Source organism: Talpa europaea (genome assembly GCF_964194135.1).
Source record: "Talpa europaea genome assembly, chromosome: 10".
NCBI classification, from domain to species: Eukaryota; Metazoa; Chordata; class Mammalia; order Eulipotyphla; family Talpidae; genus Talpa; species Talpa europaea.
Window position 1 is genome coordinate 20,323,387 of NC_140077.1, and position 15,792 is coordinate 20,339,178.

At 55.6% G+C, this 15,792-nt stretch overlaps 3 protein-coding genes across 4 annotated transcripts; 1 reads left to right on the forward strand and 2 right to left on the reverse strand.

Moving 5' to 3' along the window:
• Positions 1-300: 300 nt before the first annotated feature.
• On the reverse strand, positions 301-2,714 carry TWNK (twinkle mtDNA helicase; the record flags this gene model as incomplete). The annotated part of the gene is made up of 4 exons (XM_084244997.1): positions 301-457; positions 774-881; positions 1,026-1,266; positions 1,472-2,714. 4 exons carry the CDS (start codon positions 2,712-2,714, stop codon positions 301-303), a joined length of 1,749 nt encoding a protein of 582 aa, XP_084101123.1.
• A 712-nt stretch (positions 2,715-3,426) lies between these two features.
• On the forward strand, positions 3,427-4,139 carry MRPL43 (mitochondrial ribosomal protein L43; the record flags this gene model as incomplete). The annotated part of the gene is made up of 3 exons (XM_084245200.1): positions 3,427-3,557; positions 3,635-3,741; positions 3,874-4,139. The coding sequence occupies 3 exons, from the start codon at positions 3,427-3,429 to the stop codon at positions 4,113-4,115; spliced, it is 480 nt and encodes a 159-aa protein (XP_084101326.1). The 3' UTR covers positions 4,116-4,139.
• Positions 4,140-6,674: 2,535 nt separating this feature from the next.
• On the reverse strand, positions 6,675-14,740 carry SEMA4G (semaphorin 4G; the record flags this gene model as incomplete). 2 transcript variants are annotated; one of them, XM_084245199.1, is made up of 14 exons in its annotated part: positions 6,675-7,504; positions 9,363-9,416; positions 9,610-9,775; positions 9,907-10,022; positions 10,413-10,635; positions 10,745-10,889; positions 11,173-11,342; positions 11,423-11,592; positions 11,765-11,878; positions 12,028-12,121; positions 12,220-12,318; positions 14,042-14,104; positions 14,375-14,523; positions 14,617-14,740. In XM_084245199.1, 14 exons carry the CDS (start codon positions 14,738-14,740, stop codon positions 6,675-6,677), a joined length of 2,517 nt encoding a protein of 838 aa, XP_084101325.1. The 2 variants fall into 2 exon arrangements, with proteins under 2 accessions (XP_084101325.1, XP_084101324.1); XM_084245198.1 differs by having other exon boundaries at positions 9,363-9,424; positions 9,603-9,775.
• Between the last annotated feature and the right edge of the window lie 1,052 nt (positions 14,741-15,792).

A 15,792-nucleotide genomic window follows, 5' to 3' on the forward strand; every position in this document is an offset into this window, starting at 1 on the left:
TAGGAAGTCTCCCCAGATGTTCCAGGCTGACTCAGATGGTTTTTCTCTTTGCTCCCAAATACACTACTGCCTATTATAGCTGTCAGCATACTGAGCTATAATCAGTCTCATGTTTCTCTCCAGTAGAGGACACGAGCTTCTGAAGGGCAAAGCACCAACTATTATCAGCTTTTGTATTTCTCATGTGGCCGCAGAGGCGGCTGCCTCCTGCCTCTTCCCGTTGGTCAGGATGACTAGAGGCTGCATGAGGCCTGTCCCTAATCACACCTGCACCCCCTTCTCTCCAAAGCTTGGGCTCCTCTAAAGGTTACTTACTTTGGCTGAACCAAATATGGATGCTGTCTGCAGTTCCTTATCATCATCCTCCTTCCGGGGATGAATGACCAGTGTCACGTGGCAGTTATTGTCTGTGGCAAACTTCCGGAAGGCCCCAACAATGTAGTCTTGAGCAGCAATCCTGTCTCCACCCCAACAAAGCAAATAGATTACTGGACACAGAAGGACAAGAACACATATACACTCTGGATTCATTCTCATCTTCCTACAAACCACCCCTACTCTACTTCTCTCTACCCCAGGACTTATACTTAGGTCCCTGTCTGTACTTTCCACTGCCCACCTCCCACACCTCTACAAAGACCACAGCACATCTGGGATGGTATGTGCCTGCACCCAGGTCAGAAGACAAGAGCATAGAGTGTGTGCACAGAGGCCAGCGCCCTGAGAAGATGTGTGTTCAAGTGGGTGCCAGCTAGACAAGAGGAGAATGTCACCTGTCTGAGGACAGCTGCTCATGACCCATCATGAACTGCAGGTTGTCGATGACCACGTGACAAATGTCATAGACGTAGACTGCATGGTACATGGTGTCTATTACAGTCCTGAGAAGAGGAAGAGGCGAAGAATTCAAGAGTCAATTACAAGGAGTCTCCAGACCATCTCAGGCAGAAAGGCCTGATACCAACAACTGGGGTGTGTTTTCCTGCCCTCCCATTCTTTGAAAATTCCAGGCCTGGGAGTCTCACCTGATACTCTGCTGCCCATGGAAAGTCATGAAATAGAGAGGCAGGTCCTCGAAGCGGTCTGCCCACTCATCGTATCTGTCCAGCTGCTCTTCTAGTCGCCCCACAGCAAACTGTGTCAACATGACCCGGGCCAGTCTCACGTTGCTGATCTCAAAGCTACCCCACAGCGTGTTCACCCCCTGGGTACACAAATCCAGGGCATACTCACTGATGAATGTTGTCTTTCCACTGCCTGTCGGCCCTGCAGGGGGGTTGGGGATGGGTGTCAAACACAAACCTGGGTGAGGGAGTAAAGCTCTAACCTTGAAACCAAAACCAAAACACAGAGCAGGGCTTCAAAGTTGGAGGGTGGGGGTGGGAGAGCTCCACTGCAACATTTACCAAAGCACTAACCCATATGTTTTTGTCACCTGACCTTCTGCCTCCTACCCCAAGCAAAGGGTCACCTGTAAAGACGGTCAGCTCGCCCTTCCGATGTCCCTTCAAAAGTCTATTGAGGTCTGGGAAGCGGCTCCAGCGGACACCAGCCGCCTGCTCCACATTTGACAGTTCTCCAAGCACCTCCTCCCGAAGCTGGCGGAAAGACACGATAGACTTGTGCCAGGCGGGCAGTGCAGTGCGCAGGATACGGGACAGGTTTAGGCCTTGGTTCAGGGCTTCCAGGGGACGGGGCTGCTGGTCCCCAGGCCGAACTAAGGAGCATCGCTTGGGGTTTAGTTTTCGGGCAAATAACTTGGCAGCTTCCCAGGACCGAAGGTCATCCCCCAGCCAAAGCACAATCCTTCGGAACTGTTCAAGGTAAGGTAACAAGGCAGGGGGTAAGCAGGTCGTTCCTCGGGGGAGGGCAACGGTGGGCAGCCCTGTGGATTGGTTCAAGGCCAGGCTGTCCAGCTCACGACTTGTCAGCACCACCTCCACATCCCGACGACAGATCAGTGGTAATCCAAACAGATTACAGTAGGCACTAGGCCGGGGGATGGTGGTCTCCACATAGCGCACTCCATCCCCCTGGCTTTCAGCCCCCAGCAGCTTCAGACCTCGCAATCCTGAACCACCGGGGGAGAACCAAGGGAAAACAAGGCTGCGAGCGGGCCGCAGATAACGCACACTGAAACGCTTGAGTGTGTCGTTGGTCACTTTGGTAAGGCCAAACATCACCCGAGTCAGCCTGGCTTCCTCCGGCTCCGGCAGCTCCCAGAGAGGTATGGCTCGGTCCCAGATCCTCAGAACCTCCTCACTGTCCTCAGCTTCTGGGCCCTCACTAAGCAGGAACCCCTCTCTGGCCCCATCCCCTCGTCCCTCCACGCTGGCCTGAAAGTCTTCCCAGTTCCCTTCTGCTAGGCTGGTCGTGCAGAGAAAGCGGCCTGTGGTCTTGTCAATGAAAAGGCTGAAGGAAGTGGCAGCACGGGTCTGGTCCTGGAGCTGTGAGGGCCCCACAAAGGGGCTCGGTGCCCGCAGGCAGCTGTGGCCATCCTGGAAGGGGATTCCATGTGCCCGCAAATACTGGCGGATTTCAGTTGTAGTTACTGGCAGTGCAGGTCCTTCCAAGGCTGGGAGCGCCTCCTTCCTGTAACGTCTGCGAGGAGGGCCCGGGACCAAGCTTCGGGGCAGGCCCCTCCGGCCCATCCACTCCCCACGCAGGGGCAGCAGGATGCGGAGGGGGTGACCACCTCGCCGGAGGACCCACATTCCTAGTCAAATGGAGAAAGTCACGACTTGATATGCTTTAGATGCTTGGCTCGGCTGCCTTCAATAGGTCAGGCCCTAGGGTCCTCCCACACTAGATGGTTTCTCTCTTAAAATCTGAGTCCTCTGCAGCCTATCCACATGGCTACCTCACATCTTAGCTCCCGAACACGCCCTTTCACGTGTATGTCCCTCTGTCAGTGTCTACCTTTAAGGTCCTTTAAAACTGCTCCCCACACCGATCGATCCCCCTTTCTGACCCTCCACACCGCTCCTCGCCGACACGGTGTCTCTGCATCATCTCTTCACCACCACTGCCCCTCCACGGTTTCTCCTCGATGTCCTCATCTCTGCAGCCAGCTGCGTCCTCTGCAGCCCCGCTGCTCTAGGGCCCCCCTGGGGACTCCTTCCCCCACGGGGGACTCAGCTAGAGCGCCCCGACGCCGCCCCGCCCTCTCCGCGCCCAAAGGGACGCCCACCTCACCCCCGCGTCTTCCTTCCGCTCCACCTCTGCGGGCTTCGCCGCCCCGGCCCTGCCCCGCACCACCGCTCTGCCCTCACCCCGTCGCCCGCAACGTGGGTCACTCCCGCGCGCCCCTCGCCTGACCCAGGAAGCAAAACTGCCGCCGGCGCGAGGCTCCCCGGAAGCGGAAGGCGTGAGGGAGCCCCGCCCCCGAGCCGCGGGGCCTTGCTCGGCGACCGGGGCGTCGGGACCATGACTGCGCGCGGGACCCCGAGCCGCTTTCTCGCCAGTGTCCTCCAAAACGGGCTGGGTCGCTACGTGCAGCAGCTGCAGCGTCTCAGCTTTAGCCTCAGCCGCGACGCGCCCTCGTCCCGCGGCGCCAGGTGAGCCGGGCGGGGTGCGCCCCCTGGTGGAGGTCGCCCCGATCAGGGGCACCGCTCACCCTTCTGGGGTCCCTCAGGGAGTTCGTGGAACAGGAGGTGGCCGACTTCGCCCGACGGAACCCGGGGGTCGTAATATACGTGAACCCGCGGCCGTGCTATGTGCCCAGAGTGGTAGCGGAATACCGTGAGTGGGGCCGAGGTGGGCTGGAGGGCGGCATGGGTGGTGCGGGGAGCTCGGCCTGCTTTTCCTTGCTCTCCTTTGACATCTAGTCCGCCCGCTTTCTCCTTTCTCTTACCCCCACCTCCCGCCGGTCAGTGAACGGGGCTGTGCGCGAGGAAAGCATCCACTGCAAGTCAGCCGAGGAGATCGCGACACTGGTGCAGAAGCTGGCGAACCAGTCGGGCTTGGACGTGATCCGCATCCGCAAGCCCTTCCACACGGACAGCCCTAGCATCCAGGGCCAGTGGCACCCCTTCACCAACAAACCGACGAGGGTGGGCGGGCTGCGTCCCCGAGAGGTCCAGGATGCTGCCCCAGCCCAGGGGCAAGCTCAGTAAAGAGTTGCCCCACCAGCTTCAACTCCAAGCTTCGGGTTCTTACCCCAGAAGAGATGATTCTTCCTCTTTTGATTCAGGGGATTCCAAGCCCAGGTAGACACATGAAGCCCACCAGAGGGGAAGCTGCTGCCACAGCTATTGCTCGGAATAAAGAAGTGATGCCTGTTTCTTTAGAGTGCACACTGCGAGGGGCAGTGACTTTGTGAGTTCCCTAATTCCTGTCCAGTTGACCTCCTTGAAACCCGAGGTTCTTCAAGGAATTTACCATGTCCTCATTTCTGAAATCCAGATTGATAAAGTGATCTCAAATCACAGCAAGCTATTTCAAAGCGAGCTTCTGGAATGTCTCTGGTTTCCTATTTATGCAACCATTGAGCTAGAGAGAACTAGCACCTTATACTCTGCCTGGCACTTTTTTGGCTAGGCACTTTATATTCCTGTGAATGTTCGTGTAAAGTTGAAAAAACAGGTAAATAAATTTACCCAAGGTCACACTTGACATCCTCAAAATATGTGCATATTTTAAATATAACCCCATATTTCATTATTGCAAGACCAGAAGCAGAACGTATACTAACCTTTCTGGATGTTGAGCATCAAAGGCTACATGGTTAGTCTAGGCCTGACCCTTGAATGTGAGTCTCAGGCCAGGTCCCTGGTAATAGGCTTGGCCCCAACTTTTCCACTAAGACAGGCACCTCTGCAGAAATGAATTCATATCTCTGGTGTGTGGAGGGCTGGTTCTGAAAAGCTTGGGAAGAGGATTGATAAATAGGGAACATCTTCTAGGCTTAGCTAAACAAGGGTGGGATGGTGAGGAAAAGAGCAAGGAGGTAGAAGACTTTGTATGAATTCTCAAACGGTTATAATTTTGTCATGCCCCAGCACTACACTGAGAGAAGAGTGAGAGCCTTAATAAAGGCCTGTGTACCTGCTCAGGGCAGTCAGGATGGAAGCTGAGGATCCCAGTTTTCTCACAGATGGTTTTATGGGGACAGTGCCAGCCTTGCAGCACCTTCTCCACAGACTCAGAAGTCTGTGCCCTGGTGATTAGGAGAAGGCTAGTCTAGATTAAGCAGACCGCTCACTCATAGTTGTGGGTAAAGAGGGTATTTATTCACCAACGAGGCGGGGAGGAGCTGAGCCCAGGCTCCCCACTCTGGTACATGCCTGTTCCGCCCACCGAGGTGGTGAGTGGGGGCATTCCTAAAGAAGTATAGCCGTTCTCACAATAAATACATTCATTGTAGGGGAGAGGTGGAAGAGGTCGGGTGAAGGGCAGTAAAAATCGTGGGATTCCACGTTCAACTACAAAAATAACAGTCATCCTCACCCAAAGGAAATGGGGAAGCTCAGTCAGGATTTGATTGTCCCATATGGGCCTGGAGACTTCAGAGGCCCCTGGACCCTGAATGTGCCCCGGTGAGGTAGGACAGGGTGGGAGCCCAGCATCTAAACTCCCAGCCTCTGCCCTTTGCATAGTTCCCAGAACGGGCTTCACATGCCAGGTGAGACATCAGATCTCTCCTCCCCCTGCTCTAGTCGAGGGGTGGCAAATACTTGGTCCCCAAAAAGGGAGGCTGGCTCATAGAGTGCAGCTGGTCACCCGTCCTAGGGTGTCTGCAAGGACAGCGGAATGGGAGAGGGGTCTCCCTCTGAAATGTCCACGGACCAAACCTGACACACACAGGTCTGAGGCAGCAAGGGGAGGCTCAGAAGGTGCGTTCGAGTGGAAATGTGAGCACATGTGCATGAGGAAGGCGCATGCCTAGAGCTCCGTCTGTCACTCCCAGAATGACCCAGGTGGGTGGGAGGGCTGACTCACGAGGGCGGCATACTAAGAGAAAAGAAAAGGGGATTGATGCAGTCTTACCTCCCCAGGCTGGCCTGTTCCCAAGCTCTTGCCAAAGAGGTCACATGGGACGGACTGGGGAGAGGATTTGCTAGGACGGCATGTGGCAGTTGGGAGGGTACCCGAAGTCCAGAAGGTGGGATAAAACACTAGAATGCACCAGGGTCGGGGTGGGGGCCCTGCAGCCCAGCTGATAGACATTCTTCCATGTGCGCATGTGCATGTATGCAGGGCTCAGGTGGCTCTGGTGGCTGGCAGAGGTCTTGTCTGGTTTCGGGACCATCCAGCACAGAGGGCCATACAGAGGGTGGTGACAGTGAGGCCATCTGGACCTGCAGAGCCCTGCCTGGGGGAAAGAGGAAGGATTTGATTAGATGAAAGGGGCAGGAAAATGGTGTCCTCTCCTCCCATGTTCTTAGGTCATGGGAATAGGAACTGGGGCTGGGTCTGCAGAGCACCAGGTCCCGAGGGAACACCTACCTCTGAGGAGCACCGGTTGGCCTGGGCTGCTCACAGATGGGTCTGTGAAGACTGAGGAGGGGGCTTTGGCTGGGCCTGACTGGCCAGCCCTACAGGGACATCAAAAAGTTGGGAGAAGGGCCTGGAGTGGGGGGCTGTCAAGGTAGGGTGACTGTGTTGGGGAGGCTGTGACCCAGCCTGGGGCAGCCAGGCCGGCTTGGAAGAGCATTTGTCCTGGGAGGCCGCGCTCAGACAGAGCTCTCATCCAGGTGCTCCACCAGCTGTGTGTGCTTCCTCTTCTCTAGGATGCGGCTGAGCTCCTCGGCGAAGGAGCAGGGCCCTGCCGGCACGCAGTTGTTGCTCTGCCTCAGGAGCACGTAGCTGTTGCCATTCATCCTGCGCAGCCGACTGGGCAGTGCCACTAGCCCATTGGTCAGCTCAGCCGGTGGTGGGGGCGGGGGCGGGGGCGGAGGTGCTGGGGCTCCCTCCCCAGGGATGATCTGGAGGCAGCCGCCTTCTATGCCCCCAGACCCCTCCCCATCGTCACCTTCATCTTCCTCTCCTGGACACTGGCCTGAGACTGTCTGCAGCTGCACGGCAGATCCCCCTACCCGGCCAGCCCGGCCCAGGGAGTATTTTCGTCTCCGGCCTCGTCTGCCCCCTCGAAGACAGGCCATATAGAGGAGGGAGGACGCCAGGATGAGACAGAGGCCACCGAGCGCCGCGATGGCTAACACATAGAGCAGCCGCACATCAGGTGCCAGTTGTGCCCCAGGCATGGCAGGGGCTTGCGGAGCTGGGGCAGGAGTGGCCCGCCGGACGGTGAGGCTATAGGATGCCAACAGAGTGCGGAGGCCATTCTCCTCTGCGTAGCAGCCATAGATGCCACTGTGCTCGGGCTGCGTGTCGGTCACCAGCAGCCCGTCCACACCCACACGGTAGCCGTCCTGCCCGTCGCTCAGGCCCCTGCTCCCATTGAGGAGCCACAGGGCCCTGGCCAGGTTGGAGGGCTGGTCACAGGGCAGGAGGACGTCATCACCCCGGAGGACAGAGCGAGTCTTCACTGGTGGTGGTGGCCCTGGAGGGAGGGGACAGGAGGAGCTGTCAAAGCCTGTCTGTCCCAAGCAGGGCCATGGAGAGTGATGAGCCATGTGGCTCACTGTTTAGTCTCCAATACCAAGCGCAGGATCTGGAACAGTGACAACTGACAGGCCTTCTGCATTCCCGCCCCCATGTAAAATTCAAGCTGGCCCTTCCCAGGAAGCAGGCGGTGCCTGGGTCATTTCTCATCTCACTTTGGGCTGTCACCCCCCTCCTCTGGTGTTAATTTCTGCTATCTGCCAAGTTCCCTCTTGAGCGCCAGACTTGACCACCTTCCACATGCTGGCATGTCCACGTGATGTCCTTGGACAAGTCACAGGAACTAGGGCCAAAGCCTGCCTTCCAAACCATAGTGGGTCTTTTTCTTGAGTTGTCATCACTGTGCATAGCACCACCAACTCCTGAGTTGCCTAAGTCAGAAACCTCAGACTCTCCCTTGTCTTGTTCCAGCCTCGCCTCTTGTTGCTCAAACACACCAAGCTCGTTCTGCCTGCTGTTCCCTCTGATTGGGTGTCGTCCCCTCCCCCATGCCCTCCACGCACCTGGTTGACTTGAGTGGAGGGTGGGGTGGGGGGGAGAGCACAGGAGTGATGAAAAGCAAACTCCAGTCAGATCGCTTGGTGCCAGGTTTGAATTCTGACCCTGCTGCTTAATAGCTGATTAACTTTGGGCAGCTAACTTATTCTCGCTGTGTCTCAGAGAGGTTACCGCTCACAGAGGTGACAATTATGGCACCTCTCACACAGGAATATAATGAGAGTAAATTAGATTGGGCATGTAAGTGTCTGATCAAAGCCTGGCCCAGCGAGTACTCAATACATGTTAGCTATGATTGTTTACTATGCTTTTATTTTATTTTTTATTTTTAATAGAGGCATGTTTTATTTATTTATTTGTTTGTTTGTTTGTTTGTTTTGTTTATACATGCACTGGGTACAGTCAGAAGCGCGGGAGGGTGAGAGAATTCACCAGAGCCAGAGCGGGGAGCAGAGCAGGCAGAAGGACTGAAGTACACTGCTGAGGGGAGCAGCGGGCAGCAGGAGAGGTCAGCGCGCCATGTGGGACCCTCCTCCGGTGGCCGGGGAGCAGCCGGGGATGGAACTGGCGCCACAGAGGCCGCGGGCAGCTTCGCAACCCAGTGCTCAACCGCTGCACCATTGGGGAGGCCCTACTATGCTTTTAGGTATCAGCTAAGTCATCTAATTGTCTGTGGGGAACTACTCATTATCTTTCTAACCTTTGCATAGTTGTAATTATTCCTTTTGTAACAAAAGACAATGAAAAGGATTATAATTATTTGCTCCCCTGCTTCCAACTTGGCTATGAGCTCCAGACATGAAATTTTGTATGTTGGGCCTCCCTGGTAACCTAGGGGTTAAGTCTTTGTGCTTCCACCTGGAAGGCCTGGCCAGGGAGCTGACCCACATGGCACAGCAGACCTTTCCTGTTCTGCTGCTGCTCCCCTCAGCAGTGTATTTCACTAGATCCGCCTGTTCTCTTCCCCACTCTGGTGAATCCTCTCACTCCCTGCACCTCTGGCCTACACCCTAGTTCTTCTATGCAAAATAAATAAGTTTAAAAAATATTATAATAAAGGAATAATTCTTTAAAAAATGTTTATTTTAAGCCTGTTTCTCCTCACTGAAAATGTGTAATTCATTTGGGCAACAAATGTTTGTTGAGCACTTACTCTGTCCCAGACTGTACTGAATCATCCTCGCTGAAAGCATGTGGAGCCGCCCATTCACATACACACATGCACATACACATGGCAGTCTATGGTAACAGGACCGGCTCTGCAGCCAGGGCCACACAACCCCATCCACAGCACTTACCTGTGTTGCTGTTGCCTTCACAGCCTCGGTTTCCTCGCTCTATGTCCTGTATCACTGTTGTCCTGCAGACAGATCAGGACTCATGAGTGAGGGGAACCAGGCTTCAGTTTCCCCAATGGAAGGGTCACAGAGCAATTACCACAACAGGTCCCCACTCCACCCAGAGCTGGCAGGCCCTTTCCACCACTCAGGCCGTGATGCCCCAGGCACATGGGGCCCTCAGTCCCTCCCCTCTCCTACCTGCTACCCTGGGATCTGTTGGCTACAGTGGTGGCCACGCAGGTATAGGTGCTGGGGTCCCAGCCACAGTAAGGGTCCCGGGCCAGGATACAGTCATAGCAGGAGCGGTAGCGGGAGCAGCTGGAGAGAGGTAACTGGATGACTCCACTAGAGGCGCCCACATAGAGGCTGTGCTGGGAACCAGAGAGAACAGCTGGTCAGCAGCACCCCACTCCCACTTACAAACACACAGCCCCTGATGGCCTCCCTTACTTCCTCCCCCTATTCTGAAAGGCTATGTTGAGGGTCACAAGTCAGGGGCTACCTGCATTAAAGAGATGACCAGATTCTCCACAGGTTGGGGCTCCTTGAACACCTGTGTCTCTTCAATAATGTGCATCCCAGAGCCCAAGACCACAGCCTTGTGGATCCAGCCATCAGCTGGTATGGAAAGAGGAGAGAGTCAGACCCCAACAGTGGAACCTGCTCTCGGCCCCTTGCAAGAGCCTAAGAAAAGCAGCTTGGCAGTCAGGAGGTCAGGGACGAGGATTCAGTCAGTAGAAGGACACTGGGAACTCTGAGCTAGTCATGGCAGGAATAAGTGGATTTGGAAGCACTAGTGATCAGGGTAAATGTCATTATTGTTAGTGATATAAGTCAGCAGTCACCCTAAGCCAGTGGCGACTGGGGGCCAGTAGCGAGTGTTCATTGAAGAATCATCAGTGGTCACTACAGTTTTGTTATGGGGGTATCCAGGGTGTGAGCGGTCAACAAAGGTCAAGGACTCAGATCAGCAGTCACCAGAGGGCTTGAGTCAGGGGTCAGAAGCACCTGTGCCCAGAAAGAGCAGATCATAGGTGAGTCCAGCAGGTGTGGTGACAGGTGTCCCCGTGAGGTGCGTGTAACGCACGCTGCGCTTGAGCAGCAGGGGCCGTCCACGCGTGGGCAGCACTGGCCGGGCCATCAGTGGGTGCAACTTCACAAAGTCCAGGACCAGGGATGGTAAGTCCTGGGATGAATTGTAGCCTCGGCTGCGCAGCGAATCTGTGATGCACTGGGGTGGGGATGGTGAGATGAACCTTAGGACCTCACCTGCCCGTCCTCCTGCCCCACTTGCATTCTGGCTATTCAGCACCGTTTGCTCCCCAGGCCTGGGCACTTACCGAGCCGGGCCGGGGCTCTGGCACCCCACCCTCATAGCGGCCCCAGCGCCGGGCACCATCCTGGTATTCCATGTAGGGGCCTGTGAAGACAGTCTGCACCTCAGCCAGGTCATAGCGGCAGATGGCTGAGGCCTCCAGTGTTTTCCTGAGGGTGGGACACAGGGGAGGGGGATGAGTCACGCTGAGTGTACCCTGTGCCCCTGCCCGGGCTAGAGCCCACTAGAATCCTGGCCATTCCCAGCTCCAGGCACAAGGGGCCTCTCCTGAGGGTCAGTAGCCTCTACAACCTCTGGCCCTACTTGCTAGACATGCCTGAAATTCTCTCTCTGCAGCCGGCCCTCCCAACAGTGGGTCTCGCCCTCACTGAGCTCTGCGCCAACCCCTACGCTGTCCCCAGTGCCTTGCCTCCCCCCTGTCCCTGCACTGACCACTGTGTGGTCAGCGTGAAGGCAGCATAGAAATGTGTGCGGGCCGAGGTGTCAGTGTCCAGGCTGCAAACGTCACGCAGAGTCTCATATAGAGGAATGTGGCAGTAGAGACGTGCCTTTAAGAAGGAGGTCCACTTCTTCTGCAGGATCTTCTTCCCCCCCAGGTCTCCCTGGGAGGCAGGGACATGGGGTCAGGGTGGAGTCAGCAGATCAGCCTCTGGGTGCTCGCCCCATACTCAGACCCACTCACCTTGCACACACGGGCCACGCGGGCGACACGGTGGCTGTTGCGGCTCTGGGGAAAGCTGCCCGAGCCCTCCTCGGCAGCGCGCTCAGTGAAGAAGTAGTAAACCTTGTCATCGTCACCCACTGTGCTGGCCTTGCTCTCCCGCACCAGGACGGAGAACACAAACTCAGCATCTGCGGGTCAGGCAGTTCAAGTGGCTTCTGAAGCAGGCTGGGATCCTGCCCCTTGCCTCGGACCCCTTGTTCCACACCCAGGAATAGAGGCTCACAGGGCACTCGGGGGTGGGATGGCTACCGCCTAGGGCGTCGAGAGGAAGAAACAGTCCCCTGCCCCCATCCTCCTAACCGTTGAGCCAGTGCATCGGTGCCTCCTCGGTTCTCAGGGAGTGTGGGTGCCGACTCCGGCGGATGTCAGGAATGCTCCGGAATTCATACCGTGTGGCTGTGTACAGGCCTCCATCTGGAGCAGGGCCAGGTCAGGCACGAGGGACATGTCACATACAATAAGGCACATAACACATGGGTGGCCAGTCCTAGCGATGAGATCCCTGGCCCACCAGCAGTGTGATTATGGGTGAAGGGCTGGTGCGGGGAGAGGGGCACACTCACCGATGATGAGGCCCGTGAAGCCTCGGGCTGGGTCATATGGACACTTCTCCTTCCCCTCCTCAAAGCTGGTTGGCAAGGTGAAGGCCTCAGAATCCTGGGGGGAGTGAGGGGCCCAAGTCAGGGATTGTGACCCAAGATGAGAACAGCCTGGAGTCAGGGACCAGTGATCAGGGCCGGGCAAGGCACACTCACAATGGCTGCACAGAGGGGCTGGAAGGCGTGAGTCCCGCATGCGTAGAGGTGGGTGGCGTTGAGCCGCTGCAGGAATCGCACGTGGTTGAAGCACTCGGTCTGTGGGATGGGTGGGGGTGGGGGAGGGCTGTGAGCCTCAGCCTACTTAAAGGCCTCTCCGTTAGTCCAGTTCTGTGGTCTAGCTCTTGGCCCCATCCACAGGACAGAGACCTCGAAGACGCCAGTGGGCCCTCTCATTGCTCAGAACAGACTATTCCCTGGAACTCCCTGTCCTCTGGGCTCCCCGCAACACAACCCTTCTTTTCTCCTCTTCCTCTCGGATAACCTGACATACTCTGCCGGCCTCTCCTGCATCTCCAACAGCCCTCTGCACCCTAGTTCAGGAGCAACAAGCCCCTGAGGTGCTTCTCTCAGATCTTCTCAGCAGTGTCCTCCAGTCGGAGAGCTCCTGTACCTCCCCTGGGGTGACAATACCAGATCTGTCCCCAGGCTCCAGCTCCCTCCACCTAATAAACCCGCAGAGCTATCACACTCACCTTGTCAGAAAGCAAGCTCGCCCTTCCTCCGAACCTGCATCTTCCCTCCTGAACCTGTCCCTCCAGTCTTTCCCAACTCACTTCATCCATCCATCCTATTACTCAGCCCAGAAGCCAGGATTCATCCTTGCTGCTACCCACTCCAACAGTCCCTCTCCATGAGGAACTGTCTTTGTCCTAAATGTCCTAAATGTCTCTTGACTTGTTCTACTTCTCCTCCACCTCCTTCATCATCCAAATTACCACCATCACCTCTGGCAGCACTCTTAACCCTCAAAAGTACTTAATTCATACAGTATAAAATCCAGAAGGTACAAAGGATGTGTTGTAAATAGAATCTTCCTTTAATTCCCATGCCTTCAAAGGGGATGGCTGTTTTGCCATTGTCTGGGGTTTCCTTCTAGAGATCGTCTACCAATATGCACACTCTTGCAACCCACTTTCAAAAGGCATATCTAAAAAATGCAACCTGGGCCTCCCCTGGTGGTGCAGGCGGTTGAGCATTGCGCTGTGAACCTGTCCGCCGCCTCTGCAGCGCAGGTTCGATCCCAGCCAGCCTGCGAGAGTCCTGCATGGTGGGGCAGACCTCTCCTGTCGCGCCCGCTGCTCCCCTCAGGAGTGTATTTCATCAGTCTGCCTGTTCTGTTCCCCGCTCGTCTCTGGTGAATCCTCTCACCCTCCCGCACATCTGGCCTGTACCTGGTTCTTGTATAAATAAATAAATAAATAAATAAATAAATCTTAAAAAAAAAAAAACAAAAACAAAAAACCGCAACCAGATCATGTCATTGCTGTATTTAAAATCCCTGAGGTGGCCCACTGAGCAGAGTCCATGTGCCCCAGCCCTGCGAGCCAGGGCTCTGCCCCTCCTCTGGTCTCATGCCAGCTGCACCAGCCTTCTCTACACATCACATGTCCTAAGAGGCCACCCCCTTTTTTCCTTTGTAAGGTTTCGCCTCTTGCCTTTTAGTATTTCATAGGATTATTTTAGAATTAGGTAAGATATTAGCTAAGTCAGCATTTACTAGAGATGACTTCTTGTTATCATGATTATTATTTGGGAGCCCAGAGGAGAATAAGATGCCATTGCAGGCCAAGATAATAAGTCACCAGATGTTTGGATAAGAAGCGCTGTGTGTAGTGCCTGCCACTCCAGCGACATTTATAATGTTTATTGTGGTTGCTGCAACTGACCGGCTGACCTGGACCTCTCTGCTGTGTCTCCACCAGTCCTGACATCAATACTGGGGAGGAAGAAAGGAGCGGGGCCAGGGAAGACCACATACCTGGTTGTTTTTCCCTTTTTGAAGACATTTACTTTGCATCTCTGGAGAGGCCTCCCAAAGGATCTGGTAGGGAGAAAGGGAATGGGTTGATGCACTGACCCCAATACCCTTGTTTTTCCCCATTACCTGCTGGACCCAAGTGACAGGACCCCAGGGATCGGGGACAGGTACGTTTCAGGAGGAGCTTCAGATGCAAGGAGACCTGGATTGGGAAGGGCAGCACTGTCCAATCAGGGGGCTGTGGAAGGCCAGCAGGGTTTCCAGGAAGTTGAGGTCCCAGGGAGTTGGACAAAACTGGATAGACTCTGGGTGGTCCAGGTAGCAGAAACTGACCTCTTTATGAGCCCCATCTCCTATGTCGTTGGCATTGAGAGAGAACAGGGCGCCTCGGGCTCCCACTAGCAGCCTTGCTGAAGCCTCCTCCAGCAGCAGCGTTGAGTAGTTCTGGGCTCGGCCCTTGAAGTGCCGGGTCCCGGAAAGCTCTGGGGAGAGCTGAAGCTATGAGCCCAGTTCTAGGGCTGCCTCCCCAGCCCTAGCCCTGGTTCCTGCAGCCTTTCAAGGTGGTGGGGTCTAACCTTCATAGGAGATGGTCATCCGAGGGGTGGCATCTAGTTCTCTGGAAGGTCTTCGCAGCGAGGGTCCAGGGACTGCAGTAGCTGTGAGGAAGCTCAGCAGAAGGGGCCAGAGCCTCCCCCACATCTTCCTGGGGAGGACCAGACCAGCAAGACCCCCAAGGGGAGCCAGGGCCAGAGTCAAGGGGACAATGGAAAGAACAGTCACAGGGATCAAGGTCCAGGGAGGTCACTCGGAAGAGTATGTGTCATGCGGCCAAGGTGGGTCCTGGAATCGGGGGGAACTGGAATCACAGGGTTGTGTGGCCATGGAATCCCAGGTAGGAGGTCAGAGAGGGGGATGGATCATACACTGCCTTTCCACATCAAAAACAAACTCCATGGTGCAAGGGAGTCGTGGGGTCATTGGAGGGTTGTAGGTGACTGAGAGGGTCACCCTGCTCCGATCGCAGGGCTAGTCCTGGTTTTCTGAGGTCCGTTTTCTGAAGGAAAAAAATACCAGAAAGTTTTTGATCTGTGCGTGGGTGGAAGGTGGACAGCATAAACCCCCGACTCATGGGGCACTGAGCGGACAAGTTCCAGCACTCCCAGAACCCCCACATCAGGTCGGACTCAGAGTCTCTCTGCTCATCTCTCTGCTATGAGGCTGGCAGTTGTGTGGAACTCACTCTCCTTACCAGACCCTAGACTCCCTCCAACCCAAACTCCAGGTAACTGCCCTCCTGTGCCCACATCAGAAACTTAAGGAGGCATCTACCTTGGTGGAGTTCAGCTTCACTCAACTCAGGCAAACAGCTGTCCCCGTGGCCTGCGGGGGTGCCTTATGCAGGCCCTGGGGGTGCCTTATGCAGGAGGGCCTGCGTAGAGATGGTTAATGGGCCTTTGTTTACTTTGTCCTGCTTTCCCTTTGTTTTTTCTTTTCCCTGGCCTGAGAGCTCCCTCTGGAATTTCTCTTTAATTAGACACGTCTCCTCCTCAGCATTCTTCTCTGAGGGGGTGCACATCTCTTCCCTGCCCATTCGAGTCTGTACTACACCCTCTGGCTGGGCATCCACACCTGCAAAGAGGCACTCATAGGCATGGGAGGGGGTACCTGGCCCCCTGATTACACAGGTGTAATGCCAGTGCAGGAGGCTGCAGTGCACAGGGCCAGCAAACTCAGACATGAGCAACAGGGGA